The sequence below is a fragment of the Tachyglossus aculeatus genome, chromosome 6, assembly GCF_015852505.1.
Source record: "Tachyglossus aculeatus isolate mTacAcu1 chromosome 6, mTacAcu1.pri, whole genome shotgun sequence".
NCBI classification, from domain to species: Eukaryota; Metazoa; Chordata; class Mammalia; order Monotremata; family Tachyglossidae; genus Tachyglossus; species Tachyglossus aculeatus.
The window spans coordinates 47,926,929-47,939,536 of record NC_052071.1 but is presented as its reverse complement, the minus strand read 5'-3'; the positions used below and the strand labels follow the sequence as shown (position 1 = coordinate 47,939,536).

The following is a 12,608-nucleotide window of genomic DNA, read 5'->3' as shown; positions in this document are numbered from 1 at the left end:
TGCATTTGATTGTCTCCACAGGGCTCTCAAAGGTCTCATTGTCCCCCTGTCCCCCGACCCCCACGCAGTGCCCCCACAGCAGGATGACATCTTTCAAAAAACCGGTTTCCTCACGTGTTCCGTGATCTGGCGGGAACTGTCAGGGCCTTGGCCCCTACCTCAGGGCTTATGCAGGGCACCCTCAAGGCTCCTCCAGGGCTCTTTTGGGGCTCCCCTAGGGCTCTGCAGCCCTGCAGGCAGCACCAGGATCAGGGTAGATGGGGGTTGAGACGCCTTCAGGAGGGCCTGCGGCCAGAGAAGGGGCAAGGCTCCTGGCCCAGAGCAAAAGCTCATCAATCAGTCAATCAATCAATCGGTAAAGGTATTTATTGAGTGCTTACTGTTTGCAGGGCACTAGTAATCACTTGGCAGAGGACAGTAGAGTAAGCTCATGGCCCAGGCCGGGGAGAGGAAGGGCCAGGGTGAGATGACGCCTTTTTGGAGAAGTAACTACCACTGGTCTCTCTGCTTGCTGCCCCGATGCCTGTCTGCTTCGCTCCTCCAGAGCGCCGGTTCTTCCTGCCAGAAATTCTTGAGGAAAGTTTCCCAGAGCCTAGACCCTCCACCCCCTCTTCATTCACACCTGCCCCCTTGCTCCCCTTCTCCGCCACCCCCAACACCAGGCCTCCCACTCCCCAGCCCTGACCGGTCCCCTCAATCGTGTCCCCCTATATGCCCCTACTCCAGCTCCTTGCATATACACCCTGGTTCCCTGGCCCATGCGTCTGGTTCCAGTGCCCCTCGGGCTAGCCGTGGCCAGGGGCCAGTTGCCCCGCTCAAGTCTTCACCCGCTGTCCTTGCTCTCTGGCCGGCTGCCCACGGGGGTTGAGTCAGGCTGTGAACTTCATTCTGAAGCAGGCAGACACCGCCCCTGTCCCAGAGTTCCTAACCCCGTGGTCTCAGCCCAGGGCTACCTGGTCTGTCCCCACAATGGACCAGAGAAGACCACTCCAGCATGGGAGATGCCTCCTCAAGGGCCTGGTGGGCTGCAGGCTGACACAATAACAGCGTCCTGGCTGGGCAAAGGGGGCATCCAGCCAGGAAAGTCCAGCCGGTCAGTCTTTCCTGAGGTGTTGCTGGAGACCCGATGGCCGGTGTCCTGACACACCTTCCCCATCTCCAGCAACAATGTCTGTCTGCTGCGGGGCTGGGGGGTAAAGGAGGCAGCATCCTGGATGGAGCCCAGGACCCTGCCCTCTCCCCAGTTGAGGCCGCCCTTCCTCAGACGTAGCCCGTGAGACTGTAGGAATTGAATTCACCTTTGGGCTTCGGGTCCTGGCCGGGGCGCAGTGAGCTCCGAGTACGCGCCGACTGGGCCTGGCCTGCTCGGTGGTAGGCGACGGTGTGGCCCCCCAGGGATGGACAGGAGCAGCAGAGGATGACACCGCCCCCGATAGAGAGCAGCGAGGCGATGATGCCCAGGTACAGTGCCTCTCCAATCTCATACTTCAGGCTGTCGGGCACCAGCGGTGAGTAGAAGTCCCTGAGGATGCTGTGGAGGTTCCAGGTGACGGGGACGAAACCCAGGAGCCCACCGAGGAAGAAGAGCACCCCCCCAGCCACGGCCACCCAGTCCTTGGCCGGGGAATCCTGGGAGAAGACGGTGCATCGCAAGCCCACCACGGAGACGAGGCAGGCCAGGGAGGAGATGGCACTGGAGGTGACCATCAGGGCCTGGGCCGCCTGGACGTCGGCAGGCAGGCCCAGCAGGGTGCTGTAGATATCGCACTGGGTGATGCCCGTGCTGTGGGTGGCACACTCCATCCACAGTCCCTTGGAGTAGCCCACTGCCGTCACGATGCTGGCCCCGATGTAGGAACTGGTCCTCCAGTTGGGCAGTAGCATGGCTATCACGGTGCCCAGCAGCCCGACCAGCCCCATGGCATAGCCCACCAGCTGCAGCCCCAGAGAGACCATGGTCGGTGTTCCTGTGGGCTGGCCCGGGCCCTCGCTCCCCGGCTAACTTCTAGCACCTCATCCCGGGCCACCGGGCTGAGCTGGCGCTCCTCTCCCACCCGAGCGTGTCTGTGTGTGCCTGTGAGGCGGGGGCGGCAGCCACCTAGGTGACCAAAAAAAAAAAAAAAAAATCCATGAACCAGATTAAATATTGACCAGAAGCTTATGAGAAACCAGAAAATGCCGAGTGCCTTTTGACCTTTGTTATCTTTAGAAATGACAACAACGAAAAAACCCCCAGATCTCAACCAACTCTGGAAACCAAAATGTCATAGCCTCCTTTATAGGCTGCCGCCCCAGGGCAGCAGACAGACAAAGAGAGGGGATGGACGGGTGGACGGGCTGACAGATCACCAATCACAGTGAGGCTCCACCGGCTCTGGCTCCCTCACTACTCTCCCTCTGGCTCTGGTTCAACTCCCCGTCCAGCTCCAGGCTGGCTCCCCTTCCCACTCCCACCAGGCTCCCTCTCTGGCTCGCGTGCTGCTCCCCTCTAGCTCTCACCCAACTCCCATCTGGCTCTGGCCTGGTGTCCATTCTCACCCAGCTCCCCCTTCTCCTCCACCCCAGCTCCCACTCCAGATCACACCCCGTTCCCCAGTTTCCCCTCCGGCTCACTTTTAGCTCCTACCCTGGCTCCTGACAGGCTCTGGTTCCCTCCCCGTTCCCCTTCCAGCTCAGGCCTGGCTCCCCCTTCATCTCCAGCCCAGCTCTCTGTCTCTGTCTGTCTCTCTCTCCTCTCTCCACACACCACCACTCTCTAGCTTGGGTCAAGCAGGTGCCTAGGGCCCAAGCCCTTCCTGAACTAGCTCTGGCCAACTTTTAGCCACCACTGTTGCTGGGGACGGGGGAAATCAATGAACCCCTCCATGCTGGTTGACACCAGGCGGATGGAAGGTGTGGGAAAGGAGCCTGGCCTGGGCCCAGTCCTCCCTGTCCCAAGAAGCTTGTTAGGAAGCTTCGTTTTGTTGTCTGTCTCCCCCTTCTAGACTGGAGTCCGTTATTGGGTAGGGATGGTCTCTATATGTTGCCAATCTGTACTTCCCAAGCACTTAGTACAGTGCTCTGCACACAGTAAGCACTCAATAAGTACAATTGAATGAATGAAGCCACCTCAGGGCCTGATCTGACCTGAGCAGCTAGTGATTCATTTGACCAAGATCCTCCTTCCTGTAGGTGAGCCCAGCCCCCCGGGTCTGACCAAAAAGTGGTCACACTTTGCTGTGTGACGTTGGGCAAGTAACTTAACTTCTCTGTGCTTCAGTTACCTCATCTATAAAACAGGGATTGAGAGTGTGAGCCCCATGTGAGACTGGGGCTGTTTCCCGATTTGCTTATATCAGCCCCAGTGCTTAGTACAGTACCTAGCACATAGTAAGCGCTTAACAAATACCATAATTATTATCATTATTATTATTCCTGGCACCCTTTCTTGGTCTAGACCCTCAACCTGAGGGCCCTAGGTCTGAGGAGAAGTTTGGGGAGACAGCCAGGGAAGTTTCAGCATGGGTCAGATCTGGGTCAGATCTCCATCCTCCCCGCCCTACCTCCTTCCCTTCCCCACAGCACCTGTATATATGTTTGTAAGTATTTATTACTCTATTTATTTATTTTACTTGTACATATTTATTCTACTTATTTTATTTTGTTAATGTGTTTTACTTGGTTCTCTGTCTCCCCCTTCTAGAATTTGAGCCCACTGTTGGGTAGGGACCGTCTCTATAGGTTGCCAACTTGTACTTCCCAAGTGCTTAATACAGTGCTCTGCACACAGTAAGCGCTCAATAAATACGATTGAATGAATGAATGAATCTGGGGTGATGGAAGGGCCCCCACAGAAGCCCCGACTCTAGGGAGGTAACATGGGGACTATTCCCTCCTCTCTCGCCTGAGTATGGGCGCTGCATGGTTCCTGCTCGCAGCCTACTGCATGCTGAGCACTGTGCTAGGTGGTTAGGGAGTACACAGAAACAGCATGGCCTAGTGGAAAGAGCTTGGGCCTGGGAGCCAGAAGACCTGGGTTCTAATCCTGGCTCCATCACTTAACCTCTGTGTGACCTTGGACAAGTAACGTCACTTCTCTGTGCCTCAGTTACCTCATCCATAATATGGGCATTAATTCTCCTCCCTCTAAATTTGGCTGTGAGCCCCGTGTGGGACGGGTGCTGGAGTAGATATGAGATAATCAGGTTGGACATAGTCTCTGGCACATTATAAGTGCTTAACAAATGCCATAAAAAAGACCACAGAAGAATAAGACGGTGCCCCTGCCCTCCAGGAGCTGACAACCCAATGGGGGTACCAGAAGAGAAAGAGGGGTGGGAGGGCTGACAAGGATATGAGAAGCAGCATGGCTCAGTGGAAAGAGCATGGGCTTGGGAGTCAGAGGTTATGAGTTCAAATCCCGGCTCCGCCAATTGTCAGCCGTGTGACTTTGGGCAAGTCACTTAACTTCTCTGTGCCTCAGTTCCCTCATCTGTAAAATGGGGATTAAGACTGTGAGCCCCACGTGGGACAACCTGATCACCTTGTATCCTCCCCAGCGCTTAGAACAGTGCTTTGCACATAGTAAGCACTTAACAAATGTCATTATTATTATTATTATTATTATGTCCTAGCAGGGCCAGGGAAGATGGCTCCTGGGAGCTTGGGGGGTAAGGGTTGGAGGGGAGGATCGAGTGGTCCATCTGCTTCTCCCCCCTGAGCTTCAAGCAGAAACAATTTAAAAGCCCAGATACAGCACCTGAGGGGCACAAAGGGCAGTCTCTTCTGGAGTCTGGAGAGGATGAACCCCAGGGATGGCGGGTCAAACCCAGAGTGGTGCTCCTATGAAATCCCAGCCTGAGATGTGGCTGCAGGCCCTGCTTTGTCCTGCTCTGGTCCATCCAGTTCTGGGGTAGTCCTCTGCTGGCTCCATGGGAGGAGCCCCTCCTCCACACACACATTCAGACCCCTTTGAGTTCTGAGGAGGAAAGGGATCGGGGTGAGTGCCCGCCCCTCCACCCCCAACCTCGGACACACATCTATAAAAAGGATGGGGAGCATGGGGAGAGACAGAAAGGGGAAAAAAGGAAAAATCAGATGGCTCAGTACCTTCCTGCCCCAGGAGCGTCGGGGCTCTGCTGGTCCTCCTGGCTTGCCAGTGCCCTCCTGATGGAGCGGCTGCCTCCCTGGGAGTGAGGCAAGGGGAGAAGGGACTAAGGGGAGTGGGCCTTCTCCTACAGGGTGAAGCCCCTCCACCTCCACTTGTTAGGAGTCAGTGGGCTTTAAGGGAATCCTCAATCACCCTAAATGGTTGCCCCAGAGCAGAGCAAGATAGGAGAAAGTTCTCTGTGTCTGTTCCTTTGCCAGCCACCTGACCAAGCTATTAATCTGTGGCATGTGCCAGCGACCCCCAGTGCTGATCCTTGCCCGCTGTGGTGGGGGTGGAGGGAGGTGGGGGGTGGCTGCCCTCCAGACCCTTCACTAATCTTTCCTCAGGGGACAGATCACTTGTGGAGGGGATTAAGAGGGCAAGAAACCAGCAGCACCTTCCCAGAGTTAACCCTCGACTGCCCCCGGGCCCAGCAGGCAGAGAAGCAGCAAACTTCTTGCTGGGAAACGGCTCCTTAGCCTGGTGAATGAGGGAGAGGGAGGTAGCCGACAGCTGAGCCCCAGCTCGAGGACCCTCAGGGCCCATTCCGCAGGGCTGGGGCCGGCAACTGAGCCCCCATCAGGGCACAGGACCTGGGCACAGTGGTGAGAGTGGTGGGAGGAGAGCTGCTCATGCTGCAGCAGGGAATAATATTGTTACCCCTGCTCTCTGCCCCTGCTAGGACACTGGGGCGCCTATGAAAATCTCAGAGCTCTGCTCAGTGAGAGTTGGTGTCAGGTGGACCCCCTGATTCTTTCCTCTCCCTTTTCAATCTCTCTCTCTCTCTTCCCAATCCCCTGGTATAAAGAGGAGGATATCCCCACTGAGGTTTTCCACAAGATGCTCTCAATACCAGCCCACCACAGACATCATCTCCAGAAGCCTCCCTGATTCCTGGTCTCCCAGCCGGATCTCAGGCTTCTCCCCCTGCTTCTCCCCAGATGGCTGCCTCAGGAGAAGAATACTCTGCCTCCGATCCCTCCCAGAGTCCAGAGCCTTCCCCACCGGTCATCACCCTGGCTTCCTTCCCCTGGGTCCCCACTGCCAGTAGGATCAGGGAAGCAGTGGAAGGAGCCTGGGCTTTGGAGTCAGAGGTCGTGGGTTCAAATCCCAGCTCTGCCAATTGTCAGCTGTGTGACTTTGGGCAAGTCACTTAACTTCTCTGTGCCTCAGTTACCTCATCTGTAAAATTGGGGATTAAGACCGTGAGCCCCCCGTGGGACAACCTGATCACCTTGTAACCTCCCCAGCGCTTAGAACAGTGCTTTACACATAGTAAGCGCTTAACAAATGCCATCCTTATTATTATTATCTCCGCTGGATTTGGACCTCTGACCTGGAAATACCTCGTTGCAGCAAACAGGGTGTTCTCTAGTGGACTCTCCCAACTGGAGAAAGAGGATTTGGAGACTTTGTCTACTCCTTTCCAACTGAAGGATTCATTGCAACATTCCCCAATGACTGGCAAAATGGGTTTCTCTTTGCCCAGAAGGGCAGCCATCCCTGGGGTACGAAGCAGCAGCCTATAAGCAGCTGACAGGAAGTACTACCTAAAAGCAATGAATCAATAAGGATGGAGAAGGTAGGTGCCGGCTAAGGTGGAACAGGAATCAAGTGCAAATTTGGAAGACTCCATTGGGGTTTGAAGTACTTACTGAGCCAGCCCAGGAATCGCAGAGGAAGAAGAGGCCCTGAGTGTCCAGGAGCAGGAGTGCTGCTAGGAGCAGCTAGAGAGGGCAGGGAGTATCCACAACCTAAGTGCTAAGGGATTTCCAATTGTTAGCTGCGGCTTTGCAAAATCCATCTGAGAACCTCAGCTGCCTCCAGTCAGAGGCTTATGCCGGATCAGCATTAAACCCCTAGAGGCTGGAAATGTGGTGGCACGTCAAATTAAAAAAAAAGTTATTTATTTATTTAAAAAAAAGCTTTTGTTGTTGTAAACTCCAGCTGAGACTTGGCTTCCTGAACTTCTTGGAGGGTGGAGGGGAGAGGCCCGAGGGGGGCACGGAAGGAGAAGCGGACAGCTGTGATTGTTCTACTTAGGGAATCTCTGAAGGACCCTGCTGGCACTGCCAGGGCCCTAAGGTACCCCGGACACTCGCTCTGCTGACTGGGAACAAAGCAGAAAAGGTGGTGTTGGCACAAGCGATCACCATGGACAGCAGAGCCCTTGGACAATCAATCAATCAATGGTATTTATTGAGCTCTTCCTGTGGGCAGAGCTTTGTATTAAGGGCTTGAGAGAAACCAACAAGACAGAGTTGGTAGACATGATCTCTGCCTTCAGGTAATTGTCAGTCTAGTGAGGGTCAGAGGTGGCCCCTTTTCCCTTTCTCCCCTCTCAACCCACCGAAGCCCAGCCCTTTCCAACACTATAGTATCTGGCTGGAAATGAGGTATTTCTCCCTTGCCAGGTTACAGCACTGGGGAGGGATAGACCCCATGGTTTGGGGGCCACCCAGGATTCCCCAGGACCCTCTGGGTGAGGACTGGGCTGTTTCAGGAGTACTGGGAATGCCTCTCTGGCAGTGGAGTTCACTCCGGGACTCCAGGATCATAAGCTCCTTGAGGTCAGGGATTGCATCTACTTACTCCACTGTATCCTCCCAAGTGCTTAGTACAGTGCTCTGCACACAGCAAGCGCTCAGTAAATACCATTGATTGATGGATTGATTGATAGCCGGGCTGAGCTGGGTTCTTCTCTCTGCTCCGCTGGAGTCCGCAGGCTCCACAGACTCCCCTTGGCCTCCAGAGCCCTTTCCCCATTTTCCCAGACATGCTGGGGTCACTGCAGAATCATACTTTCCAGTTAGGCGAGGGGCAGCTGCTTCCCAACACAAACCGGGGGGCCGCCTGAAACAGGAAGTAAGGCTGCCCAGGGGAATGTGCCAGGGCGGATGAGGGCATTACGCTGGCAGGATGTGGTGACTCAGATTGGCAACTGTACAACATCTGGGTTTTTAACACCTTTGTTCCTGGAATGTGGCACCCTAAGATCCTTTTTGGTGAAAGCTGAGATGGAGATCCCTGCGGGACCCTTGGGAGAATCAGAAGACCACTCCCTCTCTGCCTCTCTCTCCTCCAAGCCCTACCCAGCATCAAAAATCTGAAGGAGGGTGGACCACCCCGAGCTGGAAGGGGTGGAGGTACCACCAGGGTCCACATGAGAAGACACTGCTAGGGCTTGGGGAGCTGGGGACACACTGCCTCAGCCTGAAGGAGTAATAGTAATAATAATACTAATGATGGCATTTATTAAGCACTTACTATGTGCAAAGCACTGTTCTAAGCACTGGGGAGGTTACAAGGCAATCAGGTTGTCCCACGGGGGGCTTACAGTCTTATTCCCCATTTTGCAGATGAGGTAACTGAGGCCCAGAGAAGTTAAGTGACTTGCCCAAAGTCACATGGCTGACAATTGGCGGAGCCGGGATTTGAACCCATGACCTCTGACTCCAAAGCCTGTGCTCTTTCCACTGAGCCATGCTTCTTCTCTAGCATGGCCTAATGGAAAGAGCACAGTCTTGGGAGTCAGAGGAGCACGGTTCTAATCCCGGCTCTGTCACCCGCCTGCGGTGTAGCCTTGGGCAAGTCACTTTAACTTCTCTGGGCTTCAGATTCCTTATCTAGAAAATGGGGAGTCATTACCTGTTCTCCCTCTTAGACTGTGAGCCCCACGTGGGACAGAGACTGTGTCCGACCTGATTAACTTGGATCTCCTCCAACACTTAGAACGGTGCTTGACACATAGCAAGTGCTTAACAAACACCATTATTACTTTTATGAGTATAGAGGAGTCACCCCCAGGGTTCACAGTAGGGTAACCATAGAGGAGCAGCATGACTTTGTGGGAAGACCTTAGGTGTCAGAGGACCTGAGTTCTAATCCCAGCTCTGCCACTTGCCTGCTGTGTGAATTTAGGTAAGTTACTTAACTAATCTGTGCCTCAGTTACAGGGAAAGTGTCTACTAACTCTGTTACGTTGTACTCTCACAAGCACTTAGTACAGTGCTCTGCACACGGTGAGTGTACAATAAATGTGATTGATTAATTGATTGCCTCACCTGTAAAATGGGGATTAAGACGAGCTCCATGTGGGACGGGAACTGTGTCCAATTCAATTATCTTTGATGTACCCCAGTACTATTAGTGCCTGGCATATAGTAAGCGCTTAACTAACACAAACCACTTAGAAAAGTCAAAATCACGATGGCTAAAGAGAAAGTTGTTTCTAAGAGGAATTGCTGAGGAAACCAGTGCTATTTAGTTTGGAGAGCAGCAAGCAAAAGCCGGACGTAGCACCTTCAAGAGCCAGGCAACCACAGCAAAAGAGCACTCATGTCCATATCTGTAATTTATTTATTTATAGTAATGTCTGTCTTCCCCTCTAGACTGTAAGCTCGTGAGCAGGAAATGTTTCTTGTTGTATTTTACACTCTCAAGCGCTTAGTAAAGTGCTCTGCACACAATAAGAGCTCAATAAATACGACTGACTGACTGCCCGAAAGGGGACTCCCTGGACTTCTCCCTGCTCAATCGCCAACTGAATCATTTCAGGAGCCTTCCCTCCATTACACTGACAATGCACAGGAACGCTTAGACACGGGAAAACAAAACCATCTAGACTTGTACAAACTGGTTTAAGTTTGGTAGCTTAACTTCTCTGTGCCTCAGTTACCTCGTCTGTAAAATGGGGATTAAAACTGACAGCTCCATGTGGGACATGGACTGTGTTCAACCTGATCATCCTGTATCTACTCCAGGATACTATAGATGAGGTAGTTCAGTGCCTGGCACATAGTAAGCGCTTAAGAAATATCATTAGGAAAATTCCTCTACTATTATGTTCTATAAAGGTAGCACTCTGCTAATGTTCCCTTTGTGTTTACTATCTTACATAACTCTCTGCTTCTACACTCTTCCTGCATAATAGATTATAGTAAAGGATAGGGAAGTAACATGGCCTAATGAAAAGAGCACAGGCCTGGGAATCCCACACTAAGTCTCTCTTTTCCTCTTCTCCCCCTCCGTTTCCCATCGCCCCGACTCGCTCCCTTTGCTCTACCTCTTCCCCCACCCCACAGCATTTGTGGATCTATATACACGGTTATAATACTAATTCTATTTATTTTTATTAATGATGTGTATATATCTATAATTCTAGTTATTTAGAGTGAAGCTACTGATGCCTGTTTACTTGTTTTGATGTCTGTCTCCCCCTTCTAGACTGTGAGCCCATTGTGCATAGAGATTGTTTCTGTTGCTGAATTGTACTTCCCGAGTGCGTAGTACAGTGCTCTGCACAGAGTAAGCGCTCAATAAATATGATTGAATGAATGAATGAATGAATGAACAAATGAATCGGATAACCTGGGCTCTAATCTTGCTTTGCTTTGCCTGGAGGCAGGATTCTGGAAGAGGTGCCTTCCAGCCCCAGAATTCTGCCTTGGGTTCCAGCTGCGACCCTCTACTATATAATGACATATAGGAATATATATATATATATATATTCCTACATATAGGAAGCAGCGTGGCTCAATGGAAGGAGCATAGGCTTTGGAGTCAGATGTCATGGGTTCAAATCCCGGCTCCTCCAATTGTCAGCTGTGTGACTCTGGGCAAGTCACTTCACTTCTCTGTGCCTCAGTTCCCTCATCTGTAAAATGGGGATTAAGACTGTGAGCCCCCCGTGGGACAACCTGATCACCTTGTAACCTCCTCAGCGCTTAGAACAGTGCTTTGCACATAGTAAATGCTTAATAAATGCCATTATTATTATTATTATCTTGGCTTTTCCACTTGCTGGCAGAGTGACTTCAGTTTCCTTATCTTTAAAATGGGGATTTTATGCCCATTTTAACATTTTAATACTTTCTCTCCCTCCTTCCTAGACTGTGAGCCCCATGAGCGACAGGAACTTTGTCTGACCTGCCAAGCTTGTATCTAGTCCCAGAGCTTAGTAATCAATCAATCAGTCGTATTTATTGAGCTTTCACTGTGTTCAGAGCATTCATTCATTCATTCAGTAGTATTTATTGAGTGCTTACCGTGTGCAGAGCACTGTATTAAGTGCTTGGGAAGTACAAGTCGGCAACATATAGAGACGGTCCCTACCCAACAATGGGCTCACAGTCTAGAAGGGGGAGACAGACAACAAAACAAAATATGGAGACAGGTGTCAAAACCGTCAGAATAAATAGAATTATAGCTATATGCATGTCATTAATAAAATAAATAAAGTAGTAAATATGCACAAGTAAAATAAATAGGGTAATAAATATGTTCAAATATATGCAAGTGCTGTGGGGAGGGGAAGGAAGTAGGGTTGGAGGGGAGATGGGTGTACTTCCCAAGCGCTTAGTACAGTGTTCTGCACACAGTAAGCGCTCAATAAATATGATTGATTGATTGATTGATTGATTGAAAAAGGGGGCTCAGTCTGGGAAGGCCTCCAGGAGAGCACCATACTAAGTGCCACCGTACTCAGTGCTTGAGAAAGTACAATACAGTAGAGTTAGCAGACACAATCTCTGCCCACAAGGAATTTACAGCCCACAGGTAGAGTGCATGGCCCATAGTAAGTATTTAAAAATACCATGACTATTATTATTATTATTATTCTATTATCCCCTGCCTATACATATACTACTATACATTTATAATAATAATAATGGCATTTCTTCAGCGCTTACCATGTGCCAAGCACTAACTATACTATATTCCCAGGTATTCTGCTAGTATGCTCTCTGAGTGCACTATATTACTCTTTGCAAATACTACACTTTGCTAGAATGTTCTAATTGGACACAAAATTGCAGTGGGCTCTGCTAGCATATTCTACGTGTATATTAGAATATGTTGTTCCCTGCTAACATGTCCTATGTGTACTCTGCTTGGGGAATCGGGATGCCTGGTCTCTAGTCCTGGTCCTGCCTGCTGGGATTGTGCCAGGCTTGTTGTGGGCAAGGAATGTGTCTCTTTATTGTTGGATTGTACTCTCCCGAGTGCTTAGCAGTAAAGCACTCAGTAATTACAATCGAATTGAATGACTGAATGAATGTATGACCAAAAAACAGCCTGGGCCTTCTATGAGATGCAAGGAATCCTGAAAAATAGGTGGCTAATGTGACTGACAAAGGCCTCAGTGGCTACCAAGGCAACTACCTGCCAGGCTATGGAACTCTGACAATGTCAGCATTGTGCTGCAGTTACTTAATAATAATGATAATAATTGCGGTATTTGTTAAGTACTTACTATTTGCCAAGTAGTGGGGTAGCTACAAGAAAATCAGGTTGGACACAAACCCTCCTCCACATGGGGCTCCCAGTCTGAGTAGGGAGGAGAAGAGGTATTGAATCCCCCTGTTTTGCAGGAGAGGAAATTGAGGTACAGAGAAGTTAAGTGACTTGCCCAAGGACACACGGCAGGCAAGTGGCAGAGCCGGGATTAGAACCCAGGTCCTCTGAGTCCCAGGCCCAT

General features: G+C 51.2%; 1 protein-coding gene across 1 annotated transcript; it reads right to left on the bottom strand.

Moving 5' to 3' along the window:
• Positions 1-665: 665 nt before the first annotated feature.
• On the bottom strand, positions 666-2,090 carry CLDN2 (claudin 2). The gene has a single exon (XM_038748200.1). It carries the CDS (start codon positions 1,954-1,956, stop codon positions 1,261-1,263), a length of 696 nt encoding a protein of 231 aa, XP_038604128.1. The 5' UTR covers positions 1,957-2,090; the 3' UTR covers positions 666-1,260.
• Between the last annotated feature and the right edge of the window lie 10,518 nt (positions 2,091-12,608).

Coding starts and splice junctions, on each gene's coding strand:
- CLDN2 (XM_038748200.1), bottom strand. CDS start 1,956: ATGGTCTCTCTGGGGCTGCAGCTGGTGGGCTATGCCATGGGGCTGGTC.